Genomic DNA, 23617 nt, shown 5'->3' with positions numbered 1-23617 from the left:
ACATAAATTTTCACACTTTGTTAAGCTGGGGTCATTTTTTTGTTCAAATTAAGCAAATTAAATGTAACTCTGTAATAAAAATAAGTAACACAACAATATAGTTATCACAGAGCAATTAGAAAATGCAGAGAAGTGTAAAGAAATCATTTACCTATAGTCCATCATTAAGAAGCACTATAGACTTTTTGGCAAACTGCCTTCCCATCGTTTTTACACGTTCTGCTCTCTTTTTTTTTAATTGTCTGCTGTCTCTTTAATACCAACGTTGAAGTGTCCTTGCTAACAGACTTCCCCATTTGCAGGTATCAGCGTAGCGTGGAGTGGGCCGCAGAGCTCCTGCGAAGACAAGGCCGGGACGAGAGCACGGTGCGCAGCATCCTCGAGGGCTACACGAAGCCCCTTGAGCATCCTCGTCTGAAAACGACGGAAGAGGTTGCTTTGGGCGATGAGCCCAACTCCGAGGTGGTTTCCAAATCAGAAGGTAGAGCAGAGAGAGAGAAACTCTCTGCTGTGAATGGGGTCGAGGGCAAGCCGTGTGATCTGGAGGATTCCAGCGAGCGATCAGACGGCCTGCAGGAGGGCCCCGGGCCTGAGCCCCGAACCCCAGATGGCTCAGGTGAAGATGTGGCCGAGGTCCCTTCGCCTCTGCCCTACGGCCACTGGGACGCTCTCCTGCTGCCATCTGGCGGTCAGCCTGGGGACAGCAGCCGGCGAGCCGGAGAGAGGGGGCCTGAGCACGTGCTGGTGGAGGAAGCTGTGTGTGCTGGGAGCGAAAGCGAAGCGGTCCAAGCAGGGGACGTAAGTAAAAGAGAAGAGATCACTTCCTGCAGAGCCGTCTGTTCCTGGCCCAGAGATGCTGGCCAGCGGGGACGGCCCTCCCTGGGACCTGGCAGTGGGCTGGTGTCCAGCGCCCAGGACCTGGGCGAGCCGGTGCAGGACACACCCTGCAGACCGTCTGCAGGCTCCAGCGGCCCTGTGGGCTCAGCAGTCAGGGCTGTTTCAACTAAAACCTCAGAGTCTGTGAATAACCTGGCCTTACGCATGGGAAATAACACATGTCAGGTAACATCCTGTCCCCTGTTGGGGAGAAGGACGCAGAGGTGATCAGCAGGTCTTAAAGGTAGCCGTGGGCACGGGCTCAGGTGTGCGCGAGCCGTCACAGGAGGAGGTGGGGCACAGAGCTGGAGCTGCTTCATTAAGTGACGTACTCGACAGTTGCCCCAGAATTACCTGTGGAAGCTGCAAGTGAGAAGCAGTCTCATAATTAGATAGTACGTAAAACACCCACGGGAAGAAATGTTATCTTGCCTTGGGAATGGAGTCTCATTAAGAACCTAGACATGTGCTTGTGAGGTGTGCAGTCAGGCAAAAAAAAAAAAAGCAACATGTAAAATTGACCCACGAAATGATGCTCCATGGAGGATAAAAAGAAATAAGATGTCAATACTGACCTTGGAACAACATGGGTGGGAACATGGCTCCCCTTAGAAGAGTGTTTCTTTCCATAAGTGCTGCACTCCACAATCCGAGGTTGGCTGAATCCACAGATATGCAGGAAGCGAGGACCTGCAGGGCCAACCGTGAGTTACATGCAGATTTTCAGCTGCCCGGAAGGTCGACCCCCCACTACCCATGTCGTTCAAGGGTCAGCTATAAAAGGAAAATAAAAACTTCTTTTTATACATAAATAACAGAAAATTTCATTTTTAACAGAATCCAGCAAGTGTGGGTCTGGGAAACTTAGAAGTATCATCATTTTAAAATGCAGCCTCCTCCATATAACATGTAGGGCTTACATTTGTCCTATATGTATCTCATTTTCCTCTTCAGGTGTTGCCACAGAAGAGACTGGTATGTAGAAGAAATCCGTTCAGGATCTTTGAGTATCTGCAGCTGAGCCTAGAAGAGGTAATGTTTCCAGCGTGTGGTTTCTCAGCTGTGGGCCTCGGGCCTGGGCAACACGGTGTAGACAAGTCCTCCTCAGTGAGGTTCTGCCTGCAGTTTGGTACCAAGACCGCCACAGGCAGCGCCCGCCGTCAGCCTGCCTGCATTTCACTCCTCGGCCTTCACTTTATCCACTCTAGGAGGACTATTTGTGGATCCTGCCCAGGATCATCCCACAGAGGTTTCAGGGGGTCACGTGACTCTTCTTTTGACATCAGGGTTTCAGATTGTCCAAATACCATTTTACTCTTTTTTTTTTTTTTTTTTAACCAGCTTCTGTAGAAACATGGTGCCCCAGATGGTAAAGAATCCGCTTGCAAAGTGGGAGAACTGGGCTGGGAAGATCCCCTGGAGGAGGGCAAGGCAGCCCACTCCAGTATTCTTGCCTGGAGAGTTCCCATGGAGAGAGGAGCCTGGGGGCGCAAAGAGTCGGACACAACTGAGCGACTAAACATAGAAAAATCACAAATTTATTGAGACACAGAGCATATACATACCATTCTCTCATTTAAAGTGTGCAGTGGTTTTATATATGTGTGTGTGCACTGTGTGTGTGTGTGCGCGCTGTGTGTGCTGTGCTTAGTCACTAAGTCGTGTCCAACTCTTTGCAACCCCATGAACTGCAGCCCACCAGGCTCCTCTGTCCATGGGATTCTCCAGGCAAGAATACTGGAGTGGGGTTGCCATATCCTCCAGGGGATCTTCTCAACCCAGGGATCGAGCCCAGGTCTTCCGCAATGCAGGCGGATCCTTAGCTGTCTGAGCCACCAGGGAAGCCCATATATGTGTGTGTACACATACACGCATATATGTGATTGTATATTTGGGTGTACACACGTGCGCGTATATATGATTGTATATTTGTGTGTGTACACACGCACACACACGTATATGTAATTGTATATTTGTGTGTGCACACACACACGCATATATGTAATTGTATGTTTGTTTATTTAGCTCTGCTGGGTCTTTGCTGCTGCACAGGCTTTGCTCTAGCTGAGGTGAACAGGGCCCACTCTAGTTGTGGTACGCAGGCTTCTCTTTGCAGCAGCTTCTGTAGTCGTGGAGCGTGGGCTCTAGAGCATTCGGGCTGCAGAGCGTGGGCTCAGTAGCTGGGGCACACAGGGTTAGTTGCGCTGAGGCATGTGGGATCTTCCTGGACCGGGGATTGAACCCGTGTCTCCTACATTGGCAGGCAGATTCTTTACCACTGAGCCACCAGGGAACCCTGTGCAGTGGCTTTTAGCATATTCCTGGAGCTTCACCAGCTTTTTGTAAACTGTGATGCGTGCTCCGGGTCATGTCATGACAGCTGATTGTGTGAATAGATGGATTCTAAGTGTTGCCTTCTGCAGAATTACTAACATGTCCCCTTTATGGAAGCCTCAAAAGTGTGTGCAGGCGGGTTTCTAAACCTGCCTCCTGTTTTCCCTGTGGAGTTTCTCCGTCCTGTGTTCACATAGCCTCAAGCGCCTCCTTTTTTGCTTCTGTCTGTCCTGCACCCGAATTTGAAGACAGCGCCCCTCCTCCGTCTCATGTCTGTGGTTGTGCCCTTCTCCAGGGGCGCCCCTGCCTGCCTGGACGGCTCCTGCAGTGTCTGGCTCAGCTCCGGGCATCTCTGTGGGTCTCAAGCCACGCTCATTGAGCTCATCCACGCTGGTCATTCCCCAGATGTGCTCACAGAGCAACGGTGTCTCCCGCTGGCCCGAGCCTCCCTCCACAGTGCAGCCAGCGGGACACAGAAGAGCTCGCGGCAGGAAAGGACATCAGGATTTATTCCCTTCATCTCCTCATTCTACACACGAGACAGCAGAGTCTGCTGTCGAACACAGTGGCCACCAGCCGCATGTGACTAGATAAACTAACTAAAATTGAGCAAAATTAAAAGCCCTGTCCTCGGTTGGCCTGCCACGTTTCAGAGGCTCAGGAGGCACACGTGGTGACTGTTGGGTAGTGCTGGGAACACCAGTCTCTACTTGCTTGGCCTCTCTGAGCCTCGGGTGTCTGCACTGTGAGGTGAGGGTCGTGTAACGCCTCGTGCATCAGCTGTTCTAGAATTAAATCATGCGTGTGATGACCTCGGTGACGTGTGTTGTGTCGCGGTGCCCAGGGAGTGTGGTGCCCGCTGTTGCTGCCATCGCCATCATCACTGTCACTTGTGCAAGCTCGTTACTGGCTGGTTGGAACCCTTTCCTTTGCGATTCATGTCGAGCAAAATTATTCACCAGGTGCTTTCTGTGTCCAGGCCCTGGGCTGAGTATTAACAGTCCAGAGAGAAGCAGAATGTGGCTCAAGTCCTCAGGTGGGATTGCGTTCCGGCGTGATGGGCACAGTGTAGGCAGTGGGCTGCACCTGTGCCACGCCCTCCTACCCAGTGCCTGACGTCTGTGAGGTGGTCAGTAACAGTTTTATCAGTGGACGAGGTCTGGGATTAGCCCAGAAACTGGTGGATCCAGAAGGGACGAGGTGCGTGTCAGGAACCGGGAGCTCCATCTCTACTCCAGCCCGGTGACGCGATGCTTCTCACTGACTGTCCTGCTCTCGCTTCCCAAACACCTGCTGAAGACGTGCTGGAGTGACAGGAGACGAGGGGGTTCTCATTCCTGCAAGCTGCTTGGTCCCCAAGAAATTCCAGAGACGTGTTGGCAGAAGTCTCCAGGCTGCTGCCAGTGAAACCCAGCCCCGCTTCCCAGCTCTGTTTTGGCCAGTTTCCTTGGTTACATCACCCCTGTTTATCAGCACCACCTGTGCAGTTTTCCGTGTTTCCATGAATGTCCACGAGGAACATGGGCGGCCCTGCTGTGGTGGTTCAAAGCGGCTCTTAGGTTGAGAATGGTGGCACTGAGCTGCCGTAGACCTCTGTCTTGGAGAGCTGTTTTTCACCTTGACGCTTTAGGCCCTGACCAGATCTAGTGACACGGCGTTAAAACCGTCTTAGGCTCATCCAGCCATCATATGGGTGGGTTTAGTTGCTAAGTGGTGTCCAACTCTTGCAACCCGGTGGACTGTAGCCCGTCAGGCTCCTCTCTCCCTGGAATTCTCCAGGCACAAATACTGGAGTGGGTTGCCATTTCCTTCTCCAGGAGATCTTCCTGACTCAGGGATTGAACCCAGGTCTCCTGAGCTACCAGGGAAAGCCGTTATCCATCATTATTAGTGCTCCCAAAGTAAAGGCTTACTGTGACGTTTCAAGGAACGAAGTCGACATTCCCCACAGATCTCCCTGGACTTGTTCTTCACCCGCCTAGTTGTGCCCAGATCTTTGCAACCAGTGGACTGTAACTGCCAGGCTTCCCTGTCCTTTACTATCTCCTGGAGTTTGCTCAAATTTATATCCATTGAGTCTTTTACGCTGTCTTAACTATCTCATCCTCTGCTGCCCCCTTCTCCTCCTGCCTTCAGTCTTTGCCAGCATCAGGGTCTTTTCCAATGAGTCGGCTCTTCACAGCAGGTGGCCAAAGTGTTGGAGCTTCAGCATCAGTCCTTCCAAACACTATTCAGGGTTGATTTCCTTTAGGATTGATTGGTTTGATCTCCTTGCAGTCCAAGGGACTCTCAAGGGTCTTCTCTAACACCACAATTGAAAAGCATCAATTCTTTGGTGCTCAACCTTTATGGTTCACCATGACTGCTGGAAAGACCATCGCTTTGACTATACAGACCTTTGTTGGCAAAGTGATGTCTTTGCTTTTTAATATGCTGTCTGGATTTGTCATAGCTTTCCTTCCAAAGAGCAAGTGTCTTTGATTTCATGGCTGCAGTCGCCATTCACAATGATTTTGGAGCTCAAGAAAATGAACTCTGTCTCTCTTTCCCCGTTTTCCCCTTCTGTTTGCCCGAAGTGATGGAACCAGATGGCATGATCCTATTAGTTTCTTGAATGTTGTTTTAAGCCAGCTTTTTCTCTCTCTTCTTTCACTCTCATCAAGAGGCTCTTTAGTTCCTCTTTATTTTCTGCCATTAGAGTGGTATCATCTGCATATCTGAGGTTATTGATGTTTCTCCCAGTTATCTTGATTCCAGCTTGTGATTCACACACTCCAGCATTTCTCATGATATACTCTGCATATAAGTTAAATAAGTAGGGTGACAATAGACAGCCTTGCCCAATTTGGAATCAGTCCATTGTTCCATGTCTATTTCTAACCATTGCTTCTTGATCTGCCTAGAGGTTTCTTGGGAGGCAGATAAGGTGGTCTGGTATTACCATCTCTTTAACAATTTTCCACTGTTAGTTGTGATCCACACTGTCAAAGGCTTTCACACAGTCCATAAAGCAGATGTTTCCCTAGAATTCCCTTCCTTTCTCTGTGATTCAGTGGATGTTGGCAATTTGATCCCTGGTTCTTCTGCCTTTTCTAAACCCAGCTTGTACATCTGGAAGTTCTGGGTTCACATACTGCTGAAGCCTGGCTTGAAGGGTTTTGAGCATAACCTTATTAGCACGTGAAATGAGCACAATTATCCGGTAGTTTGAACATCCTTTGACAGTGCCCTCCTTTGAGATTGGAATGAAAACTGACCTTTTCCAGTCCTATGGCCACTGCTGAGTTTTTCAAATTTGCTGGCATATGGAGTGCAGCACTTTCACAGCATCATCTTTTAGGATTTGAAGTAGCTCAGCTGGAATCCCATCACCTCCAGTAGCTTTGTTTGCAGTTACGCTTCCTAAAGCCCACTTGACTTCACACTCTAGGATATCTGGCTCTGGGTGAGTGACCACACCATTGTGGTTATCCGGGTTACTAAGACCTTTTTTGTATAGTCTTCTGTGTATTTTTGCCCTCACTTCTTAATCTTTTCTGCCTCTGTTAAATCCTTAACATTTCTCTCCTTTATCGAGCCCATCTTTGCATGAAATGTTCCCTTGGTATCTCCAGTTTTCTTGAAGAGGTCTCCAGTCTTTCCAGTTCTATTATTTTTCTCTATTTCTTTGCATTGTTCATTACAGAGGGCCTTTTCTCTCTCCTTGCTATTCTTTGGAACTCTACATTCACTTGGGAATATCTTTCGCTTTCTCCTTTGCTTTTTGCTTCTCTTCTTTCCTCAGCTATTTGTGCAGCCCCTTCAGACAACCACTTCGCCTTCTTGCGTTTCTTTTTCTTTGGGGTGGTTTTGGTCACTGCCTTCTGTACAGTGTTGTGAACTTCAGGCACTCTGTCTACAAGATCTAATCCCTTGAATCTATTCATCGCCTCCACTGTATAAGCATAAGGGATTTGATTTAGATCATACCCGAATGGCCTAGTGGTTTTCCCTGCTTTCTTCAACTTAAGCCTGAATTTTGGGATAAGGAGCTGATGATCTGAGCCACAGTCAGCTTCTGGTCTTGTTTTCACTGACTGTATAGAGCTTCTCCATCTTTGGCTGCGAAGAATATAATCAGTTTGATTTCGGTGTTGACCATCTGGTGATGTCCTTGTGTACAGTCGTCTCTTGTGTTGTTGGAAGAGGGTGTTTGCTATGACCAGTGTGTTCTCTTGGCAAAGCTCTTTTAGCCTTTGCTCTGCTTCATGTTGTACTCCAAGGCCAAACTTGCCTATTATTCCAGGTATCTCTTGACTTCCTGCTCTTGCATTCCAATTCCCCGCGAAGAAAAGGACATCTTTTTTTGTTGTTAGTTCTAGAAGGTCTTGTAGGTCTTCATAGAACCACTCAACTGCAGCTTCTTTGGCATCAGTGGTTGGGGCATGGACCTGGATATATAGTGTAATGATGAATGGTTTGCCTTGGAAACGAACCAAGATCATTCTGTCGTTTTTGAGATTGCATGCAAGTACTGCGTTTCAGACTCTTTAGTTGACAAAGAGCTCCTCCATTTCTTCTAGGGGATTCTTGCCCACAGTAGTACATAGAATGGTCATCTAAATTAAATTTGCCTGTTCCTGTCCATTTTAGTTGACTGATTCCTAAGATGTTGATGTTCACTCTTACCATCTCCTGCTTGACCAGATCTAATTTACCTTGATTTACAGGCCTAACATTCCAGGTTCCTATGCAAATTGCTCTTTACAGCATTGGACTTTACTTTCACCACCAAACACATCCACAGCTAAGCGACATTCCCACTTTGTCTCAGCCTCTTTGTTCCTTCTGGAGCTGTTAGTAATTGCCATCCACTTTTCCCCAGTAGTATATTTGATGCCTTCCAACCTGGGAGGCTCATCTTCCAGTGTTATATCTTTTTGCTTTTTCATACTGTTCATGTTCATGGGGTTCTCGCAGCAAAAATACTAGAGTGGTTTGCCATTCCCTTCTCCAGTGGACTGCATTTTGTCAGAACTCTCCGCTGTGACCCTGCACAGCATGGCCTGTAACTTGATCAAGTTATGCAAGCCCCTTCAACACTGATGACTTAATTCTAAAGAATGCCAACCCCACTGGAACAAGATCCCCACCATCTATAAGTCAATCAGAATGGGGATTACTTAAACAGGGTGGTCAGGGAAGACCTGTCTGAGGAGTGACCTTTGATTCCAGCTGTGGGAGCAGCAGTTACAAAGGCCAAGGCAGGAACGAGCTCAGTGCATCAGAAGAGAAGTGCAGCAACCTGCTGGGAAGAGTCACAAGGCTGTTGGCAGTGAAGTCAGGTGTGCAGCCAGGCACCTGGGAGCAAGGGGTCTTCCCATGTTGGGAAGGTGGCTCGGGCTGCCCTGGAGAAGAGGCTGTGGGGCCAGAGTGTGGGGCCCTTTGCAGAAGTACAGGCAGGAGGAGACCACTGGTCTTCAGACGAGATCAGGCGCATTCAGGTGGTATGGCTGTAGACCCGCTGCTCTTGAGAGCAGCTCTCGGTTTGGGTCTGGGTAGAACTAAAGTAGTTGTCACACCACTTTTCTCTTAAAAACTGTTGAGGGACGCTGAGAAGCATCTTACGTGGATTATATCTGTTGATGTTTACCAAATTATATATTTAAATGAAAATTTAAGTATGTGTTTATTAACTCATTTTACATGATAATAAACCCACTGAAATAATATTTTCATGAAAAACAACTATATTCTTTCAAAGCAAAACAAGTCGAGTGAGAAGAATAGCATGGTTTTTTCGCTTTTGCAAAGACTGTAAGGTGAGGCTGAAGGGAAGTGCCTTGGATTCTCACATCCACTGCTCCGTTCAGCCTGTGGTAGTATTGCATGTGTCAGAGCCTCTGGGGAGAATGAGTCTTAATCTCAGGACATGGTTTTGACCTTGTGGCTTCCTTCAAGGGTCTTGGGGACCCTAGGATCTCTCAACTGGCCACACCTCGAGGACCACTGCTATAAAGAGAAGTATCAGGTGGCCAAGAGAGGGTGGCGATGGGGTGGATTGGGGCAATTTCTGAGGGTTGGGAAGGTGTTTTCTTAGCAGAACCTTGCCACTCCTTGAAAGCCCTCCCTGCACCTTCACAGCTGTGGTCTCGCATCCTAAACACTGGACAGGGAGGACAGCAGTCGTCAGCACCAAGGACAGCAGCCTGAGGGCTTGGGGGCCCTCCAGGGTACCTGTAGTTTGATCAGCCGTCAGCACCAAGGACAGCAGCCTGGGGGGGGCGGAGTGGCAGGGGACCTGCCTTTCTGCTGCCACCTTTAGCAGAGGGCCCTCGACAGGGAACCTGTCGTTTGATCATAAGCCTCGTCTTCCATCCTCAAGTTTAAAAAGAAAGTAGCATGTAGAGCCACCGTTTTAGTTACCATCTGCTGCAGACCAGCCTCACCTGAGTCTTTCCTATGTAAACTCAGATCCCAGCCCCCTTCTACAGACAGAGCACATAGCAGGGCCTGTTTCCTCATGTCAGTGCTAGGCATCCTTTTGGTTTTGTCAGAAGGTTATTTTTATTTCCACGTCAGAGTGATCTTACCCAACTGAGCCTGACTTTGCCGTTTCCCCCTTGTATCCCCATGTGAGGGAAGCATGGTGTCATATGATGAAGTTAATGGAAAGATGGGGTTTACTTGTTAGGAAATCACTTTATAGCAAGTGACCAAGAAACTCATTTGATTATGAGTCAACCCAACTCTGTTGCTCACTTTCCACAAATTTCTTTGTTTTTCTTCTACAATTTTTTTTTTTCTGGTTATTTTACAGAGGAAAATCTAGTGAAAAAAAGTTTCTACTGTTATTGCTCTTTATGTCATTTTTCAGTTTAACTTTGTGGTTTTTTAAAAGAGAAAATACATGGAAAATTTCATAAAAGTGTTTCTTTTTCCACTGATTCTAAACTATCCTGTGACATTCCTATTTTACCCCCTTGAAATCTGAATGAACCATATATTTTTAAAAGTACGTGACCGATTGGATGGTGCAAAGGACATTCATTGATATTTAAGGCAAAAAGAATTCAATCTGTGAAATAGTTTGTCGAGAACAAGGAACAGTTTCTGATGAGCATTTTCTCCTTGCCCTGTTTTTAGGCCTTCTTCCTGGTCTATGCTCTGGGATGTCTGAGTATTTACTATGAAAAGGTAAGGTGTTTTATTCACACAATCCACTTAAAATTCCCTGATCTCAAAAGCACGTTGTAATACTTTTCATATTGCTTTACTCCAAGTTTGTATCTACTTTCACTGAATAAAACTGGAATTGAATTTTTGTTCTCTAAGTTTAGTCTTTGGATCCTGAATTGGGACTGTTCAGGCAAAAAAGCCAACTTTGACCCTTTGAGACTAAATTTCATTCCGAGATCCTAGGAGAAGAGCAGTGTCTTTATCTGATGATCAGGAAATCTGTAAGAATAGTACTGAAAATTAACAGCAGAAATGAAAACCACCTGTGTTTAGCACCCAGTTCAGTGAAGGTTGTGAGTCAGGTACCTTGCATGTGGTACTTCTGGGCCTTAGCCCCGCGCGTGAAGTTTTACAGATGAGGTAACTGAGGCACAGGAAATGAGCCACCCACAGGGTCACGCAGCTGGTCTGGTTAGAATTAGCATTTGAACTGATTCCAGGGCAGCTCCGAGGCCTACAATTTTGTGTTGTAGCCTGCTGCCCTTGGAAGATCATTAATCCCGTTTCCAGTGAAGGAGCTGGGGGCGGTGGGAGGTGAGAGTTCACTGCACCCGTCTGTACTTTTTGAATTTTGGACCTTGTGAATACAATACCTCTTCAAAAAAACTCAAAGTTAAAATCAAGGTGAAAAAGCTAAGCAGAACATTAGACAGCAGGAGTGAAGTGAAGTTGCTCAGTCGTGTCCAACTGTTTGCGACCGGCCCCTCCATCCATGACATTTTCCAGGCAACAATACTGGAGTGGGTTGCCATTGCCTTCTCCAGGGGATCTTCCCTGCCCAGGGATTGAACCCGGATCTCCTGCACTGTAGACAGACGCTTTACCATCTAAGCCACCAGGGAAGCTGGGAGAACGTGTATTTTATTCTGTCCTTGGGAGCACATGTCACATCATTCAGCAGATTCTAACCCCGTAAATCTTTTTCAGAGTATTCCCGTGGCTTGGGAACAGGTGTGTGGCTAGCGGGTTACTAATTTTCCCAGGTGGCAGCCCTTCTCACCCTGCCCTGTGTCCTCCCCTGGGCCCTCGCCGACACTCGTCAGGACGTGCCAGCTGCCCTGTAGCATCCTCAGACTCTGAAACGCAGTGGGCTGTCCAAGTCAGAGTCCAGCCTTGTCTACCGGACTCTTGCTTGTTTTGTGGGGGGATGGATTTGAAGACCACACACATACGGAGTTTCCACTGTAGGAACAACTGTTTTGGGTTTTTGGTTTTTTTTGGTTTTTTAAAGAAGAAAAAAAGTCTCAACTCGAGCTCATATTTATAGTGTTAAGATCTTAGGCTGAGACAAACTGAGCAGGTCTTATTGAGTGACGGAGCCGTGAACCAAGTAAAGAATGGCCCCTTTTACTCAAGGCCGAAATGGAGCAGGAAGCTTTCCACACTTCCCTGGTGCTTCATGTGGTGGTTTTGAATTGACACGTGAGAATGTTATCTGAGCCATGGTGTCTTCAAGTCCAACCTTAGAAACAAGCAGTTGGATTATTAATTTGTGCTATGGGATTAATTACCTAATTTCGGTGACTAAATGGAGTATCTTTTCTTTTAAGGCTTTTACAGAATTAATTTTTTGCATTTCTGAACGTGGCCCACCATACCGTAGCTACCCATCAGGGTCTGTACATGCTGGAACATGCGCCCTCGTCTTTGGTGGCCCCCTGGCCCACCCGCGTTCCTCTGCCTGGGCTGTTCTCCCCCACCACCCTGTCCACTGCCCTCCCCGCCCTCACTTGGCTGCTCCCTGTCTCCAGAGTGGCTGTCTTGGGGGAGCTTCGCCCAGGTCCTCTGTGACTTTGCTGTCCAGTAGAAATATGATGGGAGCCTCACACGAGAGCCTCATGCATAATTTTTAACTTTCTAGTAGCCACGTTGAAAAGGTTTTTATTATTTTTGGTCAGCTGAAATTGATTTACATAGTTTATTTAACCGAACATATTTAAAACTACTGAGATAGTCGTAACCCAGCATATTTAAAACTGCTTCTCTTTTGCATACAAGTTTGCATTCTCTTTTGCGTACGAAGTCTCTGAAACTCAGTGTGTGTTTATCGCAGTTCAGGGAAGTGGCTGGCGGCCGCCACACCGGACATCACGGGCCTGTATCTTCCAGCTAAAACCCTTCATCGTGGGCACCATCTTCAGCTCACATTTGCTAGAGATGTTGATTCGCTGGCTGGGTGCCCGTGGGTACACACGTGGTAATGCCTGGTCTTCTCCCACCAACCGTAGGAGCCTCTGACGATCATGAAGCTCTGGAACGCTTTCACCACAGTTCAGCCCACATTCAGGACGACCTACATGGCATACCATCACTTCCGCAGCAAGGGCTGGGTGCCCAAGCCCGGACTTAAGTACGGAACAGATTTGCGTAAGTGATTTCTTGGCCTCGCAGGCGCATGAGTCAGGCTTAGGGTCCAGGTCAGATCCTGAGGTGAATATGGAATCTGTTATGTGTGGTTGCTATTTTTTCCTGAGATGCTGTCCTCCTCCTGGCTTAGATAAGAATGTTTGGGTGAGGGTGGAGGGTATGTTTTTCCCTCTTGTCTGCTCTGAGATCTTAAAAGAGTCCACAGCCCCCCCGCCCCCCCCCCCACGTCTCATTAGTTTATGATTCTGTGATGAAGGGTGGTCCCTTGTCTTCTGGGAGAGTTTCCTTTGGCAAATTCTGTGCAGTCACCATTAATAATCATGGTGTACCAGTGATGATAGTGACAGCGATCATCTCTTGAGCCCTCACTTAGTGCCAGGCATTCGACATTCATGACCTCATTTAATCCTAACAGCAGTTCTACGAGACTGGTGCTCTGTCTCATTTTTCTGATAAGGAGACTGCAGTTGTGATAGAAAGGGTCACCTGCCCCTAAAGTTCCCAGGGCGAGTGTCAGAGCGCTACACTCTGAGTGCTGGAACCCAGGCTCCTAGAAACTTGCATATGGCACTGCCTTCCTGCTCTTGATGGCAAGGAAGGAGTCGGGACCCTGCAAGCACCACACTCACCAGAATATCGCTGAGGGCCTCGTGTGAGCCAGGTCTCCTTAGGCGCCAGGAACACAAGGCTGAACATGACAGGCAAGCTGCCTGGGTGGGCGCGCTCCTTACGCGCTGGGAGGGGACGAGCAAGCAGATGCACAAATAGGCGCTGTGGGCACTGAGAAAAAGAAAGTGGGATAGAGTGACAGCAGAAGGAAGGGGGTGCGTCAGGGAAGACTCTGAAAAGATGTGCCCCAGACACCCACCGCTCAAGTGCGACCCTGGTGAGGGAACAGCTCCCCTGAGAGTGTGAGGAAGAACCCCTGGGGCCCAGAGGAGTGACCCTTTGCAGAGGTCCCTCCCCGGGGAGAGTCGGGCTGGGGGAGATCACGTGGGCCCTGGCACAGACTTGGGAGGTTATTCTGCCTGTTGGAAGTCTGAGGGGCTCTCAAGCAAAGGAGTGACTTATATTTAACAACTCGGTTCAGTAGGACCTTTGCTTTCTTACTAATAGATGGTGGGGTTAGGGTGGGATGAGGGGAGCAAAAAGTGGAAGCAGAGAGAGGAGTCAGGGAAGCTGACCTGACCAGCCTTGCAGATGGAGTAGGAAGCAGCGTCTGGGGGAGGAGAGGAATTCAGGGTCACGCCTAGATTCTTGGATTTGTGTTTTGGACATAGTAAGTCAACTGGGAGCAGGGGGGAGAGGGGGAAGATACTGCAAAGATGGGCGATTCTGGAGCCCAGGAGAGCCTAAAGGTACACTCTTGCCGGGGGGTGGTTGCATCACTAGGCCTGGGCAAGTGGGCAAAGTTCCTTGGGATCCCCTACCGCAGGGGTCCCCAGCCTCCAGGATCGAATCCCTGGTGATCTGAGGTGGAGCCGATGTAATGATAATAGAAAGATGTGATGCACGTGAGTCATCCCCAGACCCCACCAGTCCATGGAAAAACTGTCCTCCACGGAACCAGCCCGTGGTGCCAAAACGTTTGGGGGCCGCTGCCCTCCAGCACTGCTGCTCCCGATAAGCCCCGGAAACTTTGCCACATCCACCCAGTGGCTGCTTCCTGGGAGCTCTTGAGAATTGCACGTGAGGAGCAAACAAAGATGTCAAGATGTTTGAGAGGACTCATGACGTCATGGCCCCCAAGGTCTACAGGCTCGATCATGTACTATTCCATGTGTTTTTGAGCCTTTCCTTGTTAATGTGCAAAGAAAGCCAGTTCAGTCTTTTAAATCCTTAAGTGCTCTAAAATCAAGTGTGCTTAACCTAGAATCATAAGATGATTTTCAAGGGGTACTAGGCACCCCCCCCCAGAATTTTATTCAGAATTGCGTGTTTGTAAACGGGTGCGTTTTCCCGCGTCAAGAATGGGTTGTTGTTCAGTCTCTCAAGTCATGTCCGACTCTGCGCTCCCACGGACTGCAGCCCTCCAGGTTCCCCTGTCTTTCACTGTCCTGGAATCTGCTCAGATTCATGTCCCTTGAGTCAGTGAAGCTGTCTAGCCATCCCATCCTCCGCCACCCCCTTCTGCTTTCATTAAATTCTCAAAGTGGGTCAGCAATATATATAAAGCTTAAGGAGTGCCCACCCCTCTAAGATAAAGGCTCCTGTTGTTTCTTCTGGGCCTGGGTTTCAGATACAGATGTCCTAACTCTGGGTCACCACGTGAATGATCAGGATGACGTCGAGCTTAGCTTGCAGAGTCACCCACAGGTCGTGGCACTTAAATGAGGGGAGCCTGTGGCCTGGCCATCACTGGCTCCCGCCTGCCTTCCTCCTCCCCGGGGAAGAGCAGCCGCCCAGGCCGCACGCTCGGCAGGCCTTGGCCAGTGCGCTCAGTGAATGGGTGAAATGTGAGCTGGGTTTTCTAGCCGACAAGGCCACAGTGATGCACTCAGAGGCGGCGGGGGTGACGGAGAGAGCCCTTTGGGGCTCGAGGCCAGCTCAGTGTCTTGCTGCCTATGTGACCTCAGGAAGGTTACTATGCCTTTGTACAGCTTCCAGTCACTCATCATGTAACATGGATAACATCATATTTATAAAGCAACATCTTTATAAAAAAAAGTAAAAACAGAAAGTTGCAGGGGCGGGACCTCTGTCGAGTGCGGTGTAAGCATACCTCATCACATGTGCTTTCAGTAGTCAAGTCGTCTTTGTGGAGGGTGAGTAGAGAGAACTTTCCTTGTTTAAAAATAAACAGCCTTGTAAGGATTGATGAAAGGGTGGACAGACGGACAGACTTTTTAAAAAGGAAATCCATCCACTGCGGTTTCCCAGCTCCCCAAGGCCTTTGCCCTGCTGGGGGGTGTTTTATGCACTTGGAGGTGCTCGTGTGGTTACTGTGAGCCCGGGTCCTGGCCCAGCAGCACCGCGAAGGGCGTCTTCCGGCCAGAGTCCGGGAGCTGTGCTGGCCTGCAGTGAGGGGCGTGGCCCCCGCCCCAGGCGCAGTGGCCGGGTGCTGCCCGTGTCCAACGCTGCCGTTTTCATTTGGAAGGCCGGCAGTGCAACCACACACACACTAGAGCTGCCGGCACTGGTAACACCCAGGACACGCTCCCTTCACAGTTGTTCCTGCTCACAGGCAGTGACTCACGACAGAGGGCCGCTGTGAAACTCACGTATTATCAGGGAGACTCTTCCCTGGACTAAGTCCTGTGAGTCGAGTTTCACTCCAGCAGCAGCACGTGCTGAACAGGCAACGGGATCTCAGGTCAGGCGCAGCTGCCCCGCCACCTGACTCTGAATGCCCACGGCAGACAACCAGGCCAGGAACCACGCGAGAGCCCTTCCTTACGCACATCCCCATCCCCCCGCAAAGCCCCCTTGGCTGCCGGCTCCTCTGGGCACCATCAGCTTGCCTATTGCCTTTCTCCTCCCATCTTATTTCATCTTCACGCTCCATGAGGCTTGTGGCGCTCATCTCCTCCTGCAGCCGAGGAAATTGAGGTTTCAGAGGCTCAGGGCAGATACCAAGGATCCCACAGCTGGTTGTTGTCGTTTAGTCATTCAGTCGTGTCCAGTGCTTTGCGACACCGTGGACTGCAGCACGCCAGGCTTCCCTGTCCTTTAGTATCTCCCAGAGTTTCCTCACATTCATGTCCATTGAGTCAGTGATGCCATCCAACTGTCTCATCCTCTGTTGCCCCCTTCTCCTCCTGCCTTCAGTCTTTCCCAGCATCAGGGTCTTTTCTAATGAGTAGGCTCTTCACATCAGATGGCCAAAGTGTTTAAATGAATCAGTCCTTCAATGAATATTTAGGGTTGACTTGTTTGATCTTCTTGCAGTCCAAAGGACAAGAGTCTTGGTTCTCCAGAACTATGGTTCAAAAGCAGCAATTCTTCAATGTTTGGCCTTCCTTAAGGTCTGACTCTCACATCCATACATGACTACTGGAAAAGCCATAGCTTTGACTAGATGGACCTTTGTTGGCAAAGTGATGTCTCTGCTTTTTAATATGCTGTCTAGGTTTATCATAGCTTTTCTTCCAAGAAGCAAGCATCTTTTAATTTCATGGCTGTAGTCACTGTCTACACTGATTTTTGGAGCCCAAGAAAATAAAATCTATCACTGTTTCCACTTTTTCCCTTTCTATTTGCCATGAAATGATGGGACCAGATGCCTTGCTCTTAGTTTTTTTTAATGCTGAGTTTTAACCACAGTTGGTAAGTACAGAGATTAGGGCTCTTTGTGTCTCAGCTCCATGTAGTTCCCACCATAGCTAAGTAGTGTTGCCAGCCAGAAAGCCAAAACCCAACTCCAGGATTTTTGTTTTTGTCCTAGACATGCAGTTGCTGGCGGCCTTAGCCCAGACTTCTAGTCACTCCTGAGCCTCCTCCCCACCCATTTCAGTTGTGGATTCGCGTTGACTGGCCACGTGATTTCACAGCTCCCTGCAAATTAGAAGTTGCAAATCGGACGAAAAATGGGAGTCGTGGGAAGCCAGCAGAGACAGGATGTCCAGAGCCCAGAGAACCATCACGTGTCGTGGAGAGCTGGCGGCTGGCTCTGCCCCGGGGAGAGGCATCAGGGGCCCCATGCCCTCACCCAGCAGGGAGGAGTGCCTTCATCCCATCTCTTCTCCAGTCCTGTCCTAAGCCACCCTAAACTTGTTTTTCCTACCGACTATGTGTTTTTGTTAACATCGTCTACATTTGTACATCTAATCCCTATTAATTCATAAGTGGTTTTGGACACAGCTCCTAAGAAGATTCTCCTCCGTAATTATGAAAGTGAAGTCGCTCAATCGTGTCCGACTCTTTGTGACCCCATGGACTGTAGCCTACCAGGCTCCTCCATCCATGGGACTTTCCAGGCAAGAATACTGGAGTGGGTTGCCATTTTATAACACCGTATAATACCTAAGAGAAATTGGAGTTATTCATTAGCATCATCTCAGTATTCAGTCCGTCTTTTCAGTTTCCTGCTTGTTCCCGCAGTGTCTTTTGTGGCTGTTCGGATTCTGATTTTTTTTTTTTGACAGGCTCCACTCGAGGTTCATTTATCACACGGAACATTTATCCATCTTATAGTTTCCTAGGGAGGCTATGAGGAATGACAACAAACTGGGGCGCGTAAAGCCGCAGAAGGTCCGGAGGGGGGAGCCTCAAACCGCGGTGTGGGCGGGGCCACGCTCCCTCCGCCCCTCCCCTCGTCCAGGTTCCGGTGGCGCCAGGCGCGTTTCTTGGCCGTGGCTGCGCGCTTCAATCTCTGCAAAGTTCCTTCTTCCCAGCACGATCACGTTCACGGGACTGGGATGCAGACGTGTCTTTGGGGGCCGCCAGTCAGCCAGCACTGCAGTCCCTTCAGTCTCTCTTCATCTAAGAGCCCCTCCACCTGTTGGTTTCCTGTGACGGGGACTCGTGCGAAGTCCTGTAGGATGTCCCACAGTCTGGGCAGGTGTGATCACTTCCTCACAGTTAGGCTAGGCTCACCAGTTTTCAGCCGGCACAGGTGATGTGTGTCCTTAGGGGCCACGTCCAGGAGTGGATGATGTCAGGTTGTCCTGCTGCTGGTGAAGCTGTTCTTTTGCTAAGTTGGTTGTTGTCAGACATCTGCATTTTTCCTTTTGTAGTTCACAGGTGTTTGTAGAGTGAGACTGACTATCTGGTACCCCGTTAGTTACAGTGGTTCCCCGAATTAATTGTTGCACTCGTCACCATTTTCACCAGTTACTGCACTCCACCATTCATTCCAGACGTCACACCCTCTCTTCTCTGTGTCCCTTCAGACTTTATTTTAAATACCCAGTATCCCTTAGACTGAGTTTTCATCTTTTCTACTTGGAGGCATTTCTGTAAAACTCTCTCCTTTTTTCGCTCTGGATACACTGTTACTATGGCAATGACTGTTATCACAGGTAACCTTCGAGCACCTCCACCTACATTATTTTCCCCGATTCCCATAAGGAGATTGGAACACGGGTGTCATCGTGTGGTCTTGGCACTGCTGAGCCTTGAACAGGGGTCTGACTGATGCTGTGTTCATGCTTCTAACCCCTGAGATGTACCTCCGTCATAGTCAGGCATCCGAGGGCCTGAAGTGGGGGGTCAGGCTTTCTTTCAGCCTGTGTCGTCTCCCAGTTGGGTCTCATCCGTGAAGGGTGTGTAACTGATCAGAGATGATGGCATTTGAGAACTGGAGGAGATCGTAATTTCCCTTCATGTCTTCATTTTATGGATTGGGGGACCGAGGCTCAGAGAAGTTAATGACGTGCTTAGAGCCCCACAACTGGGAGTGGCAGAGATCTGAACGAAGCAGAGCCCGGAATTCAGCCTCATCCTGGTGGGGGGGTCTCCTTCCACTGCACCACAGCCCAGAAGTTGAGAAATGGGTGTTTAGATATTTACTTCCGTTTGGACCCTTACCCAGTGAATTTGAGCTGACTTGCCGAATAATTTAAATACGATTTAAATAGGAATTCTTTTCATAGTAAGGAAACACAACCATGGGAAGTAGAGGTGGAGGGTTGCTGTATCATCAGTAGGGTCTTTGACCCGTTCTGACCTCATGGTGCTGGAGCCAAAGGGAAACGTGATTAACTACAGGATCGATGTGGCCCAGAAGGAAAAGTTCTACCAGTTCCTCAAGGAAACAAAGCTTTTCTGCCTTGGTTTTTCCAAGAGCTCACGGATATAACTGTGTTAGTTAAAGTAATGCCTGCAGCTATGGTTGCCCCAAATTTCAGGGGCTTAGCGAACACTTGAAGTTAATTCTGTTTCTGTGAAATCCAAAGCTGGTATCCAGATGGTGGTTGGACCAACTCCCAACGGGGCTGCAGGAGCCTGGCTTCTTCATGTGGCCCCACGGGCTTCATGTGGCTTCAGAAAGCGACAGGCACAGGCTTGGTGTCTGTGAGGGCTTCAGGGCCAGCCTGGAAGGGCCCATGACGCTCAGTCACGCCTGGCCGATGCTCGGGAGGCTGAGACGGGTCTCTCACCTGCCTGGAGAAGGAGCAGACGGGTTTGGTGGGCAGATGGCTGCACCCTATCTTGCTTGAATTTGGGTTTCATTTGTGGGGTGCGGGTGGGACGAGGGCGTTAGGGTCTCAACAACAGATTTGCTTTGCTAATTGCATTCTGTTCTGGGGAAAAAACAGTTTGGGTTTTGAAACTAGACCCGAGGGAGTGCTGCAGATCACCCACGTGCGGAGCACTGGGTGTTCGTGTCCCTTTGAGGATAGAAAGCACTTCATCAAGTAATAAAGTGGGAGTTTGATTTCGAGTGGTCATACGTTTTCTTTTTCCTTTGCAGTGCTGTATCGAAAAGGCCCTCCGTTTTACCATGCAAGGTTTGGAGTGATTTTTTTTTTCCCGTTGGAGTGCAGTTGATTTACAATGTTGTGTTGGTTTCAGGTGTACAGCAAAGCAATTGACATGCATACACATATATCCTTTACTTTTTAGATTCTTTTTTCGTATAGGTTATCACAAAATATTGAGTAGAATTCCTTGTGCTATACAGTAGGTCCTTGTTCATTGTCTTGTACAGAGCAGTGGGTGTGTGTTCATCCCAAGCTCCTGATTTAATGGGGTGATTTTTAAATAAGGTAATGACTTAAAGGGACAGGAGGAAATTTCTGAGCTCCAGTTTAATTTTCAGAGGCACACGATTCCTCCTGGCCTAATAGTCAAATTCCTCCTGGCCTAACAGGAATCAACACTATATGTCTGTACCTTGTACATTAATGTCCTTACGCTATAAAACAAATAGGTCAGGATAGTAAACATTGAGTTAATCTGTGTAGTTACTAATATAGAATAATTGTTCATCTTCATATCAGTGAGTGTTATTATCTAAACAGGTGAGTGAATTTTACAGCTTTCATGTTGGGAGAGAGATTCCTGTTCCCTTCCTGTAATTGCTGAAATCAGGCTGACTGTCTGTAATGTAAACTATGAGTTTTTCATTAAAATATTTTCCCAGGCATAGTTTAGGGGAATTCAGGACCAGATGAGGTATGCTTCTGTCTTCTGCATTGTTCGTGGTAGGACAGCGTTCTTTTTAGATGGGTTGACATCTTGCTTTTCATTTCTGGAATGCCCCTACTGTGTTTTATAGTTACTCCGTCATCGTGGAGCTGGTGGACGACCGTTTCCAGGGTGCTCCCCGCAGACCTCTCAGCTGGAGATCCCTGGCTGCCTTGAGCAGAGTTTCAGTCAGTGTCTCCAAGGTAACAGAGCATCAGCTTTGGGGTTCGCATGTCACTTAAATGGTTGAATCTTCATATTAAATGTTTCGGAAGCATGAAAGTCATCTGTGGGCACCGCAGAACATTTGTGCCAGAGGAGCTCTGGAAGCTGGCCCTCCTCTCATGCCCTCCCCTCTGCCCCCACCACCGGGTGCACAGCTCCAGGGACTGAGCCCCAAGGTTCCCCGTGGGCATGGGTGTCAGTGAGCCTTACCTTCCTTCCCGGGAGCAGGACCCACCAACACGTGCTCAGAATCCACCCACATGCATTCACAGATGACTCAGAAAACACAGACACGTTCGTTTTCACAGGTAGCAGGTCTCTCACAGAAAGAAAGGGAATTAATACTTATCACTGAACACCCCTGATGACTCGCCTGTAAGAATAAGACCCAGTTTCCCCCTCAGTCAGTCTCTCTCATCAGGGATCTTCCATAACCCTCTTATCCTTCTCATCAGAGGGCACACAGACTGAAACCACAGTCATAGGAAACTAGCCAATCTGATCACATGGACCACAGCCTTGTCTAACTCGGTGAAAGTGTGAGCCATTCATGTAGGGCCATCCAAGACGGATGGGTCACGGTGGAGAGTTCTGACAGAATGTGGTCCACTGGAGAAGGGCCTGGAAAACCGCTTCAGTGTTCTTGCCTTGAGAACCCCATGAACAGTATGAAAGGCATGAAGATATGACGCTGAAAGATGAACTCCCCAGGTCGGTAGGTGCCCAGTATGCTACTGGAGATCAGTGGGGAAATAAATCCAGAAAGAATGCAGATATGGAGCCAAAGCAAAAACAACACCCAGTTGTGGATGTGACTGGAGAGAGAAGCAAGGTCCAGTGCTGTAAAGAGCAATATTGCATAGGAACCTGGAATGTCAGGTCCGTGAATCAAGGGAAATTGGAAGTCGTCAAACAGGAGATGGTGAGAGTGAATGTCGACATTTTAGGAACTGGTGAACTAAAATGGACTGGAATGTGTGAATTTAATTCAGATGACCATTATATCTACTACTGTGGGCAAGAATCCCTTAGAAGAAAAGGAGTAGCCATCATAGCCAACAGAAGAGTCCGAGATGCAGTACTTGGGTGTACTCTCAAAAACGACAGAATGATCTCTGTTGGTTTGTCCAAGTCAAACCATTCGCTATCATGGTAGTCCAAGTCTGTGCCCCCAACAGTAATGCTGAAGAGGCTGAAGTTGAACGTTTCTGTGAAGACCTACAAGACCTTCTAGAACTAACAGACACCCCCAAAAGATATCCTTTTCATTATAGGGGGCTGAAATGCAAAAGTAAGAAGTCAAGAAACTCCTGGAGTAACAGGCAAATTTGACCTTGGAGTACAGAATGAAGCAGGGCAAAGAACGCACTGGTCATAGCAAATACCTTCTTCCAACAAAACAAGAGAAGACTCTACACATGGACATCACCAGATGGTCAACACTGAAATCAGATTGATTATATTCTTTGCAGCCAAAGATGGAGGAGCTCTATACAGTCAGTGAAGCCTAGAAGCTGACTGTGGCTCAGATCATTAGCTCATTATCCCAAAATTCAGGCTTAAATTGAAGAAAGTAGGGAAAACCACTAGACCATTCAGGTATGACCTAAATCAAATCCCTTACAATTATACGGTGGAAGTAAGAAGTAGATTTAAGGGACTAGATCTGATAGAGTGCCTGATGAACTGTGGACGGAGGTTCATGACATTGTACAGGAGACAGGGATCAAGACCATCTCCAAGAAAAAGAAATGCAAAAAAGCAAAATGGCTGTCTGAGGAGGCCTTACAAAAAGCTGTGAAAAGAAGAGAAGTGAAAAGGAAAGATATACCCATTTGCATGCAGAGTTCCAAAGAATAGCAAGGAGAGATAAGAAAGCCTTCCTCAGTGATCAGTGCAAAGAAATGGAGGGTGAACAATAGAATGGGAAAGACTGGAGATCTCTTCAAGAAAATTAGAGATACCAAGGGAACGTTGCATGGAAAAACAGGCTTAAAGGAGAGAAATGGTATGGACCTAACAGAAGCAGAAGATATTAAGAAGAGGTGGCAAGAATACAGAGAAGATATGTACAAAAATCTTTACGACCCAGATAATCATGATGGTGTGATCACTCACCTAGAGCCAGACATCCTGGAACATGAAGTCAAGTGGGCCTTAGGAAGCATCACTATGAACAAAGCTAGTGGAGGTGATGGAATTCCATTTGAGCTATTTCAAATCCTGAAAGATGATGCTGTGAAAGTGCTGCACCCAGTATGCAGCAAATTTGGAAAACTCAGCAGTGGCCACAGGACTGGAAAAGGTCAGTTTTCATTCCAATCCCAAAGAAAGGCAATGCCAAAGAATGCTCAAACTACTGCCAAATTGCACTCATCTCACACGCTAGCAAGGTAATGCTCAAAATTCTCCAAGCCAGGCTTCAGCAATACGTGAACCGTGAACTTCCAGATGTTCAAGCTGGTTTTAGAAAAGGCAGAGGAACCAGAGATCAAATTCCAGCATCTGCTGGATCATCAAAAAAGCA

At 48.2% G+C, this 23617-nt stretch overlaps 1 protein-coding gene and 1 non-coding gene across 17 annotated transcripts in view; one reads left to right on the top strand and one right to left on the bottom strand.

The window, feature by feature from the left end:
* TSEN2 (tRNA splicing endonuclease subunit 2) overlaps positions 1 to 23617 on the top strand; it is a 55832-nt gene that overhangs the window by 18469 nt on the left and 13746 nt on the right. For all 16 annotated transcript variants that reach the window (XR_011250735.1, XR_011250734.1, XR_011250739.1 and 13 more), the window contains 6 exons: positions 303 to 798; positions 1831 to 1908; positions 10336 to 10386; positions 12657 to 12795; positions 20150 to 20186; positions 20957 to 21068. Coding sequence is in view for 9 of the 16 variants with exons in the window: in XM_069560988.1 (XP_069417089.1) it covers positions 303 to 798; positions 1831 to 1908; positions 10336 to 10386; positions 12657 to 12795; positions 20150 to 20186; positions 20957 to 21068 (913 nt within the window). In the remaining 7 variants the exon portion in view is untranslated. The remainder of the gene's footprint in view (positions 1 to 302; positions 799 to 1830; positions 1909 to 10335; positions 10387 to 12656; positions 12796 to 20149; positions 20187 to 20956; positions 21069 to 23617) is intronic.
* On the bottom strand, positions 11199 to 11270 carry TRNAC-ACA (transfer RNA cysteine (anticodon ACA)). Its single transcript has one exon. It is a non-coding gene; the product is annotated as a tRNA-Cys (tRNA).

The sequence above is a fragment of the Ovis canadensis genome, chromosome 19 (assembly GCF_042477335.2).
Source record: "Ovis canadensis isolate MfBH-ARS-UI-01 breed Bighorn chromosome 19, ARS-UI_OviCan_v2, whole genome shotgun sequence".
Taxonomy (NCBI): domain Eukaryota; kingdom Metazoa; phylum Chordata; class Mammalia; order Artiodactyla; family Bovidae; genus Ovis; species Ovis canadensis.
This window is presented reverse-complemented; position numbering and strand designations above follow the sequence as displayed.